Genomic DNA, 15230 nt, shown 5'->3' on the forward strand with positions numbered 1-15230 from the left:
TCAGTGCCAGCACCCAGATGGCCGGAGGTCGCCAAGCACACAGGTGCTGAGCCCAGGAGGCCGCAGGTGCGTGGAGGCCGGTCCTCCAGCCAAAGCAGCTCGTGGGGCGCCAGGGTCTGAGAGCAGAACCAGAGATGCGGTGGTGGCCGGGCACAGCTCCCGCCCTGTGGCTCCTGGGTCAGCCCTCAGCAGCCTTGTGCTGGATCTATCAGTGATTTCCCTCAGCGCCTACCTTAAAAAAGGAAGCGTGTGGAGTTAACCTGCTAGAGACCTGTCTGCTCAGATGTGCTGGCTGCTGGTAGGGTTAAAGGGCAGACAGGCCCCTGTCCTATACGTGGAGACCAGCAGCGCTCTCTCCTGGCAGACAGGCAGGCAGAGCATGTGCCTCCGCAGAGTCTTGGGTCCCCAAGGGCCCAGGTGTGCGTCTGTGATAAGCCCAGCTCAGGAGCCATGGCCCTCTGCAGCGGGTCCTGTGGAGGGGTAGGAAGGAGGGGGCTGGCATGGAGTGATACTCATGGCCGTGTGCTCCAAGGGCCCTTCTGGAGCACAAGGCTGACACCTGGCTGATTTTCCGGCGGCCACAGGCTCCACCTCACTGCCGGGTCCCCAGGGCAAGTGGCACTGGTCCTGACTCCTCTTTACTCTGAGCCCCAGCAGCAGCCTGACTCTTGGGGCGTGGGTGAGGTGGGTACAGCTATGAAGGACTCCATCCCCATGGGCTTCCAAGGGCACCACAGGCCAAGCCCAGCCCAACACCCTGCTGGCAGCTCAGTGGTTCCCGAGTCCTGATGGATAGGCATCACCACGAGCCCAGCGTCAGCCTGTGGCGCTGTCTAGGGTACCCGGTCTGCCCTGTCGCAGGCTCGCAGGGGCACTACAGCTCACGTCAGGAGCTGTGGAGTTGGGGTTTTCTCCCCCTTAAAAAAAGAAATTTAATTAAGAAAACCAAAGCAACACTTGCCAAAACAAGTAACCCATCCAGGTTTACAGATATTGACAGACACAAGCGGACCTTCCAACACAGCGGTGACTCCCAAGCCGAGCCGCCCAGAGAACGGGGAAGCCCAGCCGGCCACCGTAGCACCTGCTGGCTGGCGAGGTTCCTGCAGACAGGCGGCCTTCCACGCTGGAGCTGCCTGTGGGGAGTTCACAAGATGGTGACCTAGGGAAACCATAGGGAACTGACCGTACATTCTTTCTTTATATATTTTTATATTTAGTGTCCCACCATAGAAAAGTTCATGTTCAAATACAGCAAGCACATCAGTGAAGGAGGGAGGGGTGACTAGGAAACCTGCAGACCCAAGCAAGCTGGCTCGGCAGGAACCACAGACGGATGGGATCCGAAGCAGGGAGCGGGGAGTCCTTGCCGCGAGGGCACCACACCCCTCGCCTCAACGGGCACACGCAGCTGCTTCTCCACCACGCCTCGGCCATGGCTGGGCTGTCCCTCAAAGGCAGGTGGAAGGAGGAGGGCCCTGGGCCTAGGGCACAGAGCCGGGAGGGCAGCACTCCCCAGCCTGGCTGCACTGCTCAGCACGGCCCCTCGCCTGGCTGGGGCTCTCCGACTTCCAGACCATGATGGAATACTGAGGTATATAGTTTCGTGGAAAGTTTAAGAAACAACCAACGACATGATCACCGAGCTCTGCCGACGGCACCGGGGACAGGCGGTGGGGCCTCTGGGCGCCTACGGCTGCAGGTTGAGCGAGAATTTCCACTGCTGTGAGAGGGCCGGGCCGCACACCTCCACGCTCAGGCCCCCGCTCCGGGCCGTGCGACTGTCCAGGCACAGGTTGCTGCCCACGTGCCGCAGTTTGGAGTTGCCTTCGATCTGTTCCCACTTCTGCAATAGAGCAAGGAAGACGTGGTGTGAGCCACACAGCAGGCAGCTTGGCTGGGGCCTCTGGCTGCACCCACAGCAGGCAAGATGACCTTCCTTCCTCCTGGCCCAACCTGTAAGCCAGCATCCCGGTGTGCCAACGAGGCCCAGGAAGCTGTGTGCCTTCCGCTGCCCCTCTTCCCTCCCTCCCATCCCCTCACTGGCTCCTGGGCAATGGGACACAAGACCCTGCTCAGGGGAATTTGTGTTAATTCCCAGGCGGCCGATGCCCTACACAGCCGTTCAGCTGGGTTCTGCCCAGCTGGAGTCCAGCCCAAGGCCTCCTGCGTGGTAGACAGGACAGCACAGGCCAAGGGGAGAGAAGCGATGCCGTGTGGACGGAACGGGTGTGCAGGCACCATCTTCACATCTGCCCAGGAGGGGGTGCCTTCGCTGAGCCCCCCCGAGGCTCCGGCTCCGTGTCCTGCAGGACAGGAGCCCGGGCATCTGGCGAGCTCCGCGTGTGCTGCTCCCAGACCAGAGCTGAGCCACGACTGGCACCCAGGCTGCATGCTAGAACCAGCCCACCATGCCGGAAGGAAGCCAAGGGCCCTGGCCCTGTTGTTGAGAAGTGATATAAACATCCCCTGTAAAACAGCTAATGTTTGTTAGTAACATACTGTTTTCACCCCAAAGCTGTTCCTTCCTTAGTGGAGACTGGCTCTGATCATACCCTGGTGCACCAGAAGGCCTTCGTTAATACTTTTGTTAATCCTGACTCTTGGGCTTGATCTGTGGGCCCCTTTCCCTCCAACTCTGTGACATCATAAGAATGTACAGCCATGCCTGGAGACCCAGCATCCCAGACAGTGACCGAGGAGGTGGGAGGGCTTGGGCAGCCTGCTGCGGGGGCACAGCAAAGTGCACCCCAGGCCTTGCCACAGTAGCTCTGCAGCCTGCCCCCACCCCACCCATGAGTGAGGGCGTGAGGGGGCAGGGTGGATTCTAGCCTCTGCAGCCACCCTGCCTGTCTGGAGCCAGGCATTGAGGGAGCACAGGGCTTGGAGATTAAAGCCTGGGTCTATCCTTAAGGCGACCTATAGTTCAGAGGGTCCATCTGACTGGGGGTGGGGTGGCACGGGCAGACGTCCGTGGTATCCAAACAGCCTCCAGGAAGCTCAGCTAAGACGCAACAGAGCCCCGTTGCTGCATACCACCTGGGTACCTATGCCAAATGCAGGCCTTTCCCACCTTGGGAAGCCTTTATGGGGACAGTCGGGGCTTCCAAGAACTGCTGCCGAAGCAGAACTCCCTGTTCAAGTTGTTTTTAAATTTTCATAGTACTGGGGATTGAACCCAGGAGCATTCTACTTCTGAGCTACACCCTCAGCCCTATTTTTCAGTTTGAAAGAGAATCTCACTAATTTGCAGAGGGCCTAAGCTGCTGAGGCTGGCCATGAACCTGTGATCCTCTTGTCTCAGCCTCCCAAGTACAGGGAGTATAGGTGTGCTCCATCACGCCTAGTCTTGTGAGCAGAATGGCTAAAGCAACTATGTGTTTATGTGGGGTTTTTTTCTGTTTTTTTTTTTTTTGTGTGTGTGTGTGTGTGTGGTACTGGGGGTGGTACCCAGAGGCATTCTACCACTGAGCTACAGCCCCAGCCTAGGTTTAGTCTTTTTTTTTTTTAATTTTTGAAACAGGGTCTCAGTTGCAAAGGGCCTCACTAAGTAGCTAAGGCTGTCCGCCAACGGTGATCTTCCGGTCTCTGCCTCCTGAATGCTGGGATTACATGCATGTGACACCACGCCCAGCTAGCAAGTATATGTTTTAAAGACACTTTAGGGACTTGCTAGGGCAGGGCTCTGTCACTCGTTCGGATCAAGGACAGCTCTGCCCATCATAACACCTACAGGAAAACCCCACTCTGGCTGTGCTGGATGGTCTGACGCCAGCCTGGTGGCACAGGACAGATGCAGGGGTGGTGGCCTTCCTGAGCCTAACTCTCTAAGGTGCTGCATGCATCACCATCACATCAACACAGAGGAACACTGAGGGTGTTGAGCAGGGCCTGCAGAGGGGACAGCTGCCGAGCTGGGCGGGGTCCTACAGAGTAGGGGGACTGGAGATGAGCCCTTTGCAAACATTCCCTAACCCTGGATCCCAACAGGTCAGGTGCAGTGGGGGGGGGGTGCTGAGCTCGGGGCCTCGGGGCCCTTCGAGAGGTGCTGGCTAAAAGCCTCATGCCTCACCCATCTCCTGGGGAGGGGTTGCAGGATGGTCCTCTGTCCCATTTCTACTAACCATCACCCCAGGGGTCCAGAAAGACCCCTCCCCCAGTCTCCACTACAAAACATGGCAGGCAGACCCAGCTCACAAAGCACATCCTCTGGGCTGGTGGGGCCAGCAGTGTGTAGATACAAGCAGAAAGCAGGACCAGCTACAAAGGTTCTCAACACCCGGCCTACCGAGCTGAGCCGCCACCCTGGGCTCTCAGGAAATACCAACCACACATCACCAGCCCGGGTGATCCAGATTCAAAGTTCTAGCAAGGGGCAGTTTTGACCAGGGTAGCCTGTGTTCACACCCTCCTAGGCGCATGCGATCAGTGCACGTTGCCCATGCCTCTGGACACGTGAAGTCTCTTCCACTCAACTCCCACCATTTGGAACTTTTACAAATTTAAATAGGAAAATTACTTAATAGACACAAAACCAACCACATAACCTCTCTTTGAAATGCTCTGTGCTGTAGGAGGGCATGGCTGTGACGGGCAGCATCAGCATCGCCTGCGGCCAGGCAGGTGGCTGGGCGTTACTCCAGTGTGCTGAGCGCACACTGCGACCGACGTCCCCAAAGTACAGGATGCCACTGGCACCCTGGGCGCTGGGACCATACCTGTCTGCTGTCGTTCTCCCGACAGCCTTGAAGCTTGATGAGAGAGCCAGGCGCCCGGTCCACCACCGTGAGGCACAGATCCATGTGTTTCACCGACTTCTCCTTTGTCAAGGCCCACTCCTGGAACAGAAAGCCACAGTCAGGCACAGGAAGGGAGCTCAGCAGGCGCCCAGAGTGCAAAGGCCATGCTGCGCAGCTAGACGCAGCCCCGGGGCCAACTCAGAGCCAGTGAGCTGCTTTTGGCACCAGGAACATCCACCATAGGATTTGTGTGGTCAATCCACACCTGGACACTGTGTGACCGACATGAGCAAAGGGCTGTGCACACCTCAGTCACCAAGACTCGCAGCGTTAATCATTTGGTGAATGCAAGGTAGGGTGCCGCGTCGACCTTCTGAGATTAACCGTGAACTTCATGCCAGGCGTGGCGGCGCACACTTGTAATCCCAGTATTTAGGAGGCTGAGACAGGAGGATCACAGGTTTGTAGCCAGCTTCAGCTACTTGTGAGGTCCTCTGCAACTCAGTGAGACCCTGTTTCAAAATAAATAAAATAGGGCTGGGGGTATAGCTTGGAGGTATAATGCCCCTGAGTCCAATTCCCAGTCCCACAAAACAAAATGTGAGTTTCGAAACTGAAGCTCTGGCTTGGCTAGCCCCAGGTGGACATGGGGTCCAACTGTTCCAGAATGACTGCCGGGCAGAGGTCTGGTTTGGACACAGATCTAGAATGCAGCATGGCTGGAGGTGCAAACCCTGCAGATTTGAGCGAGCCCGCGAACACACAGCCTTGCTGGAGCTCTCCACCCCACCTGCTGACGCTCGCGCGGCTCTCAGCACTGACGGGCTAGCCGCGCATCAGCATGGCCAGTCTGCCCCGGCGCTCACGGGCAATCACATGCTACTCCACTGTGAGGCCGATTACAGAGAAGAACCACGAGAGGCGGTGGTTCTTATTTTATAGACAAGAAAACTGAGGAGGAGAGTGTTCAAACATTCCCGCCTATGCTTTAAAAACACACTAATGGGCTGAGAGAAACCGCACGCTGAACGCTAGACAAGACCACGTAAAAGGGCGAGGTTCCCATGATCCCAGTCACGTGATCCACGGAGGGGACCACTGCCGGAGGAGCCCTCTGGCACCCAGAGTAGCGAGGCCACTTCCAACACGGAGCCCCGGGCACCCATCGCCTGGCTCTGCTCCGATCCAGCTCAGGCCAGCTGCTGCGGCTCCTCCCTGCATCGCAATGGCCCCTGTGCTGCTGCCACACGACACAAACCTCCTTTCACTTTAGTCCCATGCAGGACACGAAGGCACCACTCTTCTGCCCTCAAAGGACAGGGGAGGGAAGAAGTGACTGCTGCAGAAGCCCCACTGTCTGGACCCGGGGGGTGCTGAAGAGTCCATTAACTGCAGGACCCCATGCAGGACTCCCGGCCTCCACTACATGTTCCTGGAGGACGGAGGGGGCGACCAGGAGCCAGGAGACCCGAGCCCGCTGCAGGTCCCTCCTGTGGGGAGTGAGACAAGTCCTCACCTCCTGGGCTTCACACATCACCTTTCCTTACTGGTGAAGTCAGATTTGGAAACATTGAATCCCTGCTGCACTTTTCTCTTGAAAATTCACACACAGCCTGTGGAGCTCCGAAGGGCGCTAGAGTAGAGAAGTCCAGGTGGCTGGGACACTGTAGCACCCAAACATGTAGGCGGGACACCGGTACCACACAGCATTCTCTGGAGAGACCCCACAGCCGGCCCCTGGAGTTGAGCTCCAGCCCTCCAGGGTCCTGTACTTCCACACACCACAGCTGGCTCTGAGTCTGACAGCCCCAACATCACCGCCTTAGGACGCTGTCACTCGAGGTGAGGTGTCCAGGGCTGTGTCCCAAGGCTTGGTCTCCTTCCTCATTCCTGGTGGAGCCCAACCCGGGAAGCTTCCTGGTCGGCCAGCTCTGTTCTAATGAGCTGAGCCTCAGTGGCTCGTGCTGGGGCTGCTCACCAGAGAGACCACACCAAGGGTGGACCTGGGAGCCGGATGCACTGCCACCCCAGGTGGGAGGGGCTGCGGATGGAGTTCAGAGGCTCATTGCTGTGCTGCGGGGTTGAGCACCAGAGAGACTGCACCAAGGGTGGACCTGGAATCCAAGTGCACCACCACCCCAGGTGGGAGGGGCTGCGGATGGAGTTCAGAGGCTCATCCCTGTGCTGCGAGGCTGGAGAGCTGCAGGCCTGGCAGATACTGATGGCACGCAGGGTGGCACCCAAGGGCAACCTCTCTAGCTCTGCATGTGGTCTCCTCCATGTGGCCGTCCCCAAGGCATGTCCTGCAGTGAACAGTTACCTTGTGATTCAGCCATTTCTGTGAGTAGTTCCAGGACATGATGGAAACTGGGGGTTGGGGGTTGCAGAAACCCAAGTTTACACCATTGGTCAGAGAACAGGGAACAGTGGGCTTCTGCCTGGTGTCCAAGAGGGCATGGACTTGCAGACTGAGCCCTCCACCCAGGAGTCTGTCCCGATTCTGGGTTGTTAGCATCGGAACTGAACTGAAAACTGAGGGCCTAGGGCCTGGTGTCAGAAGGGAGGGTCTGTGAGCAGAGTTTGCTGTTTTCCAATTTGCTTGGCCCCAGATGCATCAGTGCTGAGTGCAGAGAGGACACAAGTTCCTGTGCACAACATACCGCAGGGCCCAGGGGATCACCGCCTTCGCCTGGGCGCACTGTACCTCGGGGACTGTGGCTCGTGGAGGCCCCAAGTGGACGAGTCCCGCAGGGTTTCAACTGTCCCCGTGGCAGGTGTTTGATGTTGGGCAGCCTGCGGCCGGCGGAAGCTCACATCTGCACATGTTTGCAGCCTGTCTGCTCAGATACCCAAGACAGGCCTGGCGATGTTTACCACCAGGTATGCAGACAGGAGCTATCTGTCTCCTTGTGCAGTTGCCCTTTGATGCTCTAAATTTGTAAAATACAGTCATAAATATTTAAGAAGTGCTTTCTCAGCTGCCACTCTTAAAAGGCACGCCACAATCTGCTCATTTCCTGTGTGAGGCTCTGCCGGAACCCAGAGAGCAGACCTCTGCAGGGAACCGGCCCATTCCTGGTAGGGAATATTTCTGTCCAAGAGTGTCACTTTCCACCAGCGGCGAGGCCGCAGCATGGTAGGTCTATGCGAGGCGCCTGGGTGGGCTTTCGGCTGCCTCCTGACCGCACCTACTCACTGGCCACAGCCAGAGTTCAAAGTTCACGCCGGTTTCAGATTTAAACTATATGAACAAAACAATCCACACGAGGCATGTCGGGAGGGCCTGGGTTCAAGGGCCTGCGTCCACACATGGCTGGCAGCTGCAGCAGGGGCCAGTGCAGATCTAGAACATTCCGTCATGGTTCACAAATCCACTGGAAAGCACTGAGCACGATCTGCTGGCCACAGTGGGTCTGGGGTGTGCTGTCCCCAGGCGCATGGCTAAGTGGGACAGACCACGGTACTGCTGAGTGTCCACCTCCTACTGCCCGTCTTCCATAGAAACCCTGAGCTCAGCTACCCACTGAGTCAACCAGGCGCTTCAGGACCAAAAGAGTTTCCTCTGGTCTGTTCGACCAGACAGAGGCCGCCACGCTCTGCGGGCGGGCAGCCTGGTGACCTCGGAGCTTGTCAATGCTCCTGGGAGGTGCCAGCGGATGGCCAATGAAGGGCCGAGAGCCAGAAAGGAGTGAGCAGCCTGGCCAACGGCAGGTGCTCAACACACAGCTGCCCAAGATGAAGGGATGGGTCCGGGAGAAGAGCAATGGCCACGTAGCAGCAGAGAGAGGAAGCAGGCCTAGCTTGGCAGGCTGCTGTTTCTCGTTCCCCGGTGGCCTGAGTCACGGGGGAGACACCAAGACCCGAGGACACCTCCTGTCCTCGCAGCAGCTGCCCTGGCTGCCCCCCCCTCCCACAAAAGGGCATCCTAGGAGCTCCAGTCACCAGTGAGCTCAAAGGGGACAGGGTGACTGCCGTTCAGTCTAAGCCAGACTACTTGAGACTGAGCAGGAACATTAAGATTAAACTCCCAGGCCACGGGCGTGCACCAGAGGAGTGTCAGGGGCCCGAGATGTCACCCAATCCACACAGCAGCAGAGAAGGGCACCAGGGAGCCATGGTGCCTCAGCCTGGACAGAGACCCACAGAGCCTCCACTCCTGAGACCCATGCCTACAACAGGTGGTAGGGTTCTGTGTGCCAGCCAGGCGAGAGTGCTGCTGGTGGGATCAGCCACCAGAGCCCGGCACGGACCACACAAAATCGGGTACCCCTCGGAAACACTTTAGCTGTGGGAGGGTCTGGGATGTGCGCCCCCCCAGAAAGGCTTCAGCCAAAGGAGGGTCTAGGATGTGTGGCCCCTCAGAAACACTCCAGCTGAGGGAGGGTCTGGGATGAGCATACAGAGTTGATCACCTTTTTTTTTTTTTTTTTTGGGTGGTACTGGGGTTCCTGGAAGCCCTTCTACCTCCGGGCTACACTCCCAGACCTATTTTTTATACTTTTTAAAATTTGGAAACAGGGTCTCTTAAACAAGCAAGGCTGGCTTCAAACCAGCGCAATCCTTCTGTCTCCGCCTCCCAAGCGCAGGGATTACAAGCATGCACCACCACGCCTGGCGAGTTGATCGCCTTTTTAAAGTTGCAGGCCTCTCCAGGTCAGGAGGAGGTAAGAGCACACCACCCTGCCCACGCTGTGCACAAAGCTCGGGATCGAGGCCTGTGGCGGGTGTCAGCGTCCCAAGGGGAAGGCATGAGTGCATCAACAGAAGTGATGAACAATCAACCTTTTGTGTCTTAAGCTACTGCCTTCTAAGGGGCAGGAGACGATATTATTCAATCATTCACATTTTACATCTTAGCCAAGATGGTGGAACAGGCAGGAGACCAGAGCTCCAGTGGCGGCTGTGACACCTGTCAGGTGTCCACACCACACTCTACCAGATGCCAGAGAAGGTGTGTGGACACTGGGGCAAGCACCTGCAGGAAGATGACAGGGAGCCCTGACCCTGTGTCCACGCCTGGGCAGCAGGTGAATGGGCAAGCAGTGACCCACATGTCCTGGTCACTACAGTGAAGGCCAGAGGAAGGGGACAGGGAGACAGTCAGCCAAGTCTATGCCCAGAGCCAGCAGCCATAGAAGCCATGACACAAAGGAGTGGGCACCTCCGCACTGGGAAGGTGGCAGCCAGCCCCCAAACCCAGCTTGACCCCTCCAAAACTATACCCAAGCCCAGCAACCTACTCCTGTCCCCCAAGCCTGCAGGACCAGGCTCAGCAGTCCCCTACCCCCATCTCTCCCAAGCCTGCAGGACCAGGCTCAGCAGTCCCCTACCCCCATCTCTCCCAAGTCTGCAGGACCAGGCTCAGCAGCCCACCCCCGTCCCCAAGCCTGCAGGACCAGGCTCAGCAGTCCCCTACCCCCGTTTCTCCCAAGCCTGCAGGACCAGGCTCAGCAGTCCCCTACCCCCGTTTCTCCCAAGCCTGCAGGACCAGGCTTAGCAGTCCCCTACCCCCATCTCTCCCAAGTCTGCAGGACCAGGCTCAGCAGCCCACCCCTGTCCCCAAGCCTGCAGGACCAGGCTCAGCAGTCCCCTATCCCCATCTCTCCCAAGTCTGCAGGACCAGGCTCAGCAACCCACCCCCGTCCCCAAGACTGCAGGACCAGGCTCAGCAGCCCACCCCTGTTCCCCCACAAGCTTGCAGGACCAGGCTCACCCACACCTACCTGGTTTCCCCCAGCATTGTGACACTCATAAATTCCAACAACACCATCAGCGAAGTGTCCCAGAGTGTCAAGGCAGTTGGTTCCCTGCTGCAAGGCTCCGAAAGCTATGTCCTGATGGTCTGGAACCCTGGAAAGCAATGCGAGGACTGCTCCTCAGCTCCTTAGGAGTGAGGCTGGCACACAGCCCCCACAGCCTCTGGGCGGAGCCCTAAGACTGCAGGACTGTATGTGGGAGGGGGAGGGGGAAGTGGTCCTTGCTTCTCCTGCAACAGCAAAGTCCTTCCAGGAAGGAAAAGGTCCCTGCACCCAGCTGGTCTGCAGGACACCACCTAGGAGACTGAGCAGGGGTCAGATCCTGTGACCTTCCAATTGTCTGAGGACCTGCTCCTGGTACGGGAGGGGGCGGGGGCGGGGGTGGGGGAGGACCTGCTCACGGGGTGGGGTGGGGGTAGGACACCTGCTCACAGCATGGTGGGGAAGCATGGGGGATGATAGGGGAGGACCTGCTCACATTGGGGGTAGGGTGGGGGAGGACCTGCTCACAGCGGGAAGGGAGGACCTGCTCACAGGGGTGGAGGAGGACCTGCATGGATCTGTCAGGGGCCCGACACATGTGCATGGCAGCAGAACACAGAGTGAAAGCCACGTGCCTTGGACTGACATACAACACGGTCTTTGGAGGATGCAGGGCTGCTTGAGTCCCAGGTCCTCAGCCTCACTTCACCCCACCTGGCACCGTGACTCACCAAGCCAGTGACCGCGAGGTGGGTACCACCGGGGCCCCTTGAGGTGGAAGAGGCGGCACAGGGGAGCTTGCTGCTCCTCAGACACGCTCTGTGCACCAGCCATGCACCGTCACCTCCTGCACCCCTGCCCTGCAGGTCCCAGGACTCACCGCAGCTCAGGGTAGATGTTCTCCAGGTACCACTTGAAGGGCTTGCAGCTCAGCTTCTTCCTGAGCTCCACGCGGCTCTGAATGCTAGAGAGGATGAGAGAAGAGGACTTCAGCCACCTGCACGCGTCGGCCTGGACTCTGCATGGGAATGGGGCTGGGGTGGGGCATGGCAACGTTGTCCAGGCCTGGTGCTGGGCCGCCCCGCCCGGGCCTCCCAGCCTGCACAAGGGTCAGCCGGGCACTCACTTTCCGTAAGGAACATTCCTGGCAGAAGGCACTGCTGCGTAATAGAAGTTCTTGTATTCATCCATCCAGACCTCTGCTGCCCGCCGGGTATTGCTGGAAGGAAAGCAAATCTCAATGAGGCATGGCTTTCTCCAGCATCGCCCCTCTGCAGTGGTCTGCTGGGCGTGTGTGGCTCCAGCCTGGAGGCGTGGTGCAGGGCAGCCCCCACAGTGCCTGGGCTCATGCTTGGCAGACAATGGCCTAACCACAGAGTGGCTTTCCTGTCTTTCACCGCTCAAATTATCAGCAAAAGCCAAAGCTAGAACAGGAGGGCAGGCGGCATCTCAGAAGGGCCTGGGTGTACTCATAAGGGTGCTCAGAGGGCAGTGAGTTCCCCCAGGAGGTTCCTGTCTTAAGAGCCCCCACTCTGGCACCCCGAACCACCCAGGGGCCCAAATACCCAGCCCCACCAGGGCTGCTTTCACCTCCAATGTGCCCTGCTCTCGGGCAGCCACCCTGGCCTCCCTCTGGCTCCCCCGCACCCCCCTCTACTGCCAGCCCCGCCCCACCCGCCTCCCTCTGGCAGTCTGCATTCCTATCTCAGCAGTGGGCCTGGGCTACCTCTCTCAGGTCTGACTCACTTACCACCTCCTCAGAGAGCCCTTCTACGCACTCTCAACCCACAAGCCTCCCTTCCCCATATCTTTTCTTCTCAGCACTCATCAGTACGGTGTTTGACACCACTGTACTTGGCTGTCCACTCCCTCCAAAGGGTGCACTGAAGGGAGACCTCTCCCAGTCCAACCGGGAGGGCCCTGCTTCCGCATCTCAGGAGTCCCAGGCAGAATCTGGTCTGACAGTGCCATGTGGCTACTTCCCTTCTAACCCTTCATCCGGCATCTCTGTTCCTGCAACGTGATCTGTTGCCAACCATGGATCACTTCTGTAAGCCGTGGTACCAGCTGGGCACAGCCAGGATCCAATATGCACTGCGGCTGGAACACGCTCCAGCTCTCCCACTGAAGCTTAACTGCCACTGTAAACTGGAGGTGAGGGGCCGCAGAGGTGAGGGGCCACGTGGCCCTGTCCTCAGGGCTCTGTGCCCCACCCTCTCGGCCGCTCTGCACAAGGAGCACTGCTTACCCGGGGTGGCACCCCGACCCCAGGCTTCCCAGCCCCAGAACGCTGTCAGTACAAAGTGGATCACAGCAGTGTTGTTTCTAATTGTACCTTAGATAGTAATATGGAATAAAAAGTCTTCCTTAAAGGTCCCCCAGCACCTTTAGGGGGGCACAGCCGTGCGTGTCTAACCATTCTGTGCAAGTGTCACTGCTCAGTGATGGCGCCACCTCACCAGGATGCGCCACAGCACAAAGGCCAACTCTGCAGGGCCCACCCTCGTTACTCACCGGGCAAACACGGTGCCGCTGCCTCCTGGGAAGGTGTAGGGGTGCTGCTTCCGGAACACGTGTCCCACGCGGCTACAGGGGATGATCTCCAGGCTGCCGCCACACTGCCACACGCGGAACGAGATCTCTGGAGCGGAAGGAGAGCCAGTGACCCCAGAGCCCACCTGTGTAAGCCTCCCACCCGCACGGGCCTGCTCCCCACAGCAAAGGAGCCTGGCAGGATCGCTCTCCCTGGGACACAGTCCCCAAGCCTCTATGGTGGAGGATACTCAAACAGCTAGGGTCGTGAAGACTTCGCAATTCAATCAAGAAGTACATGTGTGGGGAAATTTGGATTTGGATTATAAGTCTCAGGACAAGGATGGCTCTCAGTCTGTTCTGAATGCAAAGGGCTCCCGGAGTAAGGTCACACACGTCCCAGTGGCGTCTCAGCTTCCGAAGGCACGCGGGCACTGAAGCCTTTACTGGCTGGCTCATGACCATGGAGTGGCCCCTGGGGACTCGCTCAGTACCAGGACCGTTAGGAAGGCCACACTGAAAGTGGACAGGCATCTGCAGTCAAACCCCAACAGGCCATGCCTGCCCCTTCCTCTAAAATGCTAACTCTGACCACGCACCAGGACACATCTGGCTTTTCCATGTACGGGAAGATCCCATCCCTCAAACTGCAAACACCATGCCTGTCCTCGTGTGTCGCAAGCCTCAAGGCCCTGCAAAGCCCGCTGCACATCACGGACCATGGCGTGGCCTGGGCCTCGCCCACAGCTCCCAAGGCCCAGGCGAAGGGTCCCCAAGGTCTTGGTTCTTGTGCCCCAGCATGGTCGGATGGAGGCAACAGGGCTGGGCCAGGCACCAGCTGTGCCCTCCAGTACACACCTGCCTGATCACTGCCCTTCTGAAAGGCACTTTCAACCTCCTCCTAGCCGCCACCAGTTGTGTGTGAGCATGTGTGTTACTGGAGATTGAACCTGAGGGTGTTCTACCTCCAGGCCAAACCTCCAGCCCTATTTTATTTTTATTTTGAAACAGGGTCTCACTAGTTCATTAGAGTCTTACTACTTGCTGAGGCTGTCCTTGAACCTGCGACCCTCCTGTCTCAGCCTCCTAAGTACTGGGGTTACATGTATGTGCCACGCCTGGCTGGAAGGCTTTCATATGGGCATGCTTAGCAGCAAGGGCCTGCTGGGAGACCTAGGGTGGGTTCCAAGGCCGGGGACACTGCAGTTCCTTCTACGCTGGTGGCACTCAAACCCTCTGTTGCTCAGCCTCCCGCTGTGAGCCTCTCAAAGCCGGTGGGGAGAAGAAGACGCCCCGACCTCCTAACAGAAACATGCTCCCTAGGACCCCACAAACAAGCTCTGCCCTCCCTCTGGGTGTGGCCTCCTGAGACTGGCGAGCTGAGCAGCTAGCTGCGAGTCACACAAAGTACTGGCCGACGCCCTGGCCACGTGAGCCTCTGGAGTGACTCCGTATTCCCTCAGGCTAACCGTCCTGGAGCCCAAATGACATTGCCCCAGCCCACGTGTTGTGTTGTGAAAACTCCCGAGTGGAGCACTGACTCGGCTGCCCCTCCCACTCTGCAGACAGCAAAAGCCACTTCAACATCAAAGCCGGAAGAAGGGTCCTCAGAGATGAGACGTTCCCACAGACTTCAACATCAGAACACAGCAAAGAAACGGCAGGTGAAGCTAGGCTTTTAAACTAACAAACTATCAAGAGTCCCCGCTACAAGTATACGCTGCTTAAAATGAGAGTGGTGCCCTTCCTCCACCCTCCCAGCCCTGGCACACCAACCCAAGGGTGGAGGAGAAGCAGCTTCACCAACAGCCGAGGGGACCAGCCCGGGAAGTACAAGCGCAAAGTTCAAGGCTTCGGTGAGCATGCGAGCCCAAACCAAGCGAGGAAGGGCCCGTTCCCTCTCACGCTGGCAACACAGGCAGCCACCGAGACAGCCCACTCCGTGAAATGCCGCTGCCCTAGTCCTGCGTGCAGACAGCTTCCACGGGTTACTTAACTAACCACACTCATAAGAACCCCTGGCGAGGTGGCCAAGGAGATGCAAAGCCAGGGCTGCCTGTGGCTTCCGTGGTGCCGAAGCAGCCACCAGCGCCCGACCTCACTTCTAGGTCTGGCTTGCAACCCCTTGGGAGCACGTGTTCCAAATTCCTGGGTGAAGCGAAAGGACAGAGTCTGGTTTCCACGTGAGGACTGCCCAAGCTCCAGCCTCTCCTGCCCCGAC

General features: G+C 58.3%; 1 protein-coding gene across 1 annotated transcript in view; it reads right to left on the reverse strand.

Annotated features, from left to right (window-relative positions):
* Window positions 1-1690: 1690 nt before the first annotated feature.
* GALNT2 (polypeptide N-acetylgalactosaminyltransferase 2) overlaps window positions 1691-15230 on the reverse strand; it is a gene marked incomplete at both ends in the record, with an annotated part of 78084 nt that continues 64544 nt past the window's right edge. The window contains 6 exons of the mRNA XM_080717183.1: window positions 1691-1846; window positions 4719-4838; window positions 10463-10589; window positions 11358-11441; window positions 11604-11696; window positions 12992-13118. Coding sequence (XP_080573309.1) covers window positions 1691-1846; window positions 4719-4838; window positions 10463-10589; window positions 11358-11441; window positions 11604-11696; window positions 12992-13118 — 707 coding nt within the window. The remainder of the gene's footprint in view (window positions 1847-4718; window positions 4839-10462; window positions 10590-11357; window positions 11442-11603; window positions 11697-12991; window positions 13119-15230) is intronic.

The sequence above is a fragment of the Muscardinus avellanarius genome (genome assembly GCF_963383645.1).
Source record: "Muscardinus avellanarius genome assembly, chromosome: 20".
Lineage (NCBI taxonomy): Eukaryota > Metazoa > Chordata > Mammalia > Rodentia > Gliridae > Muscardinus > Muscardinus avellanarius.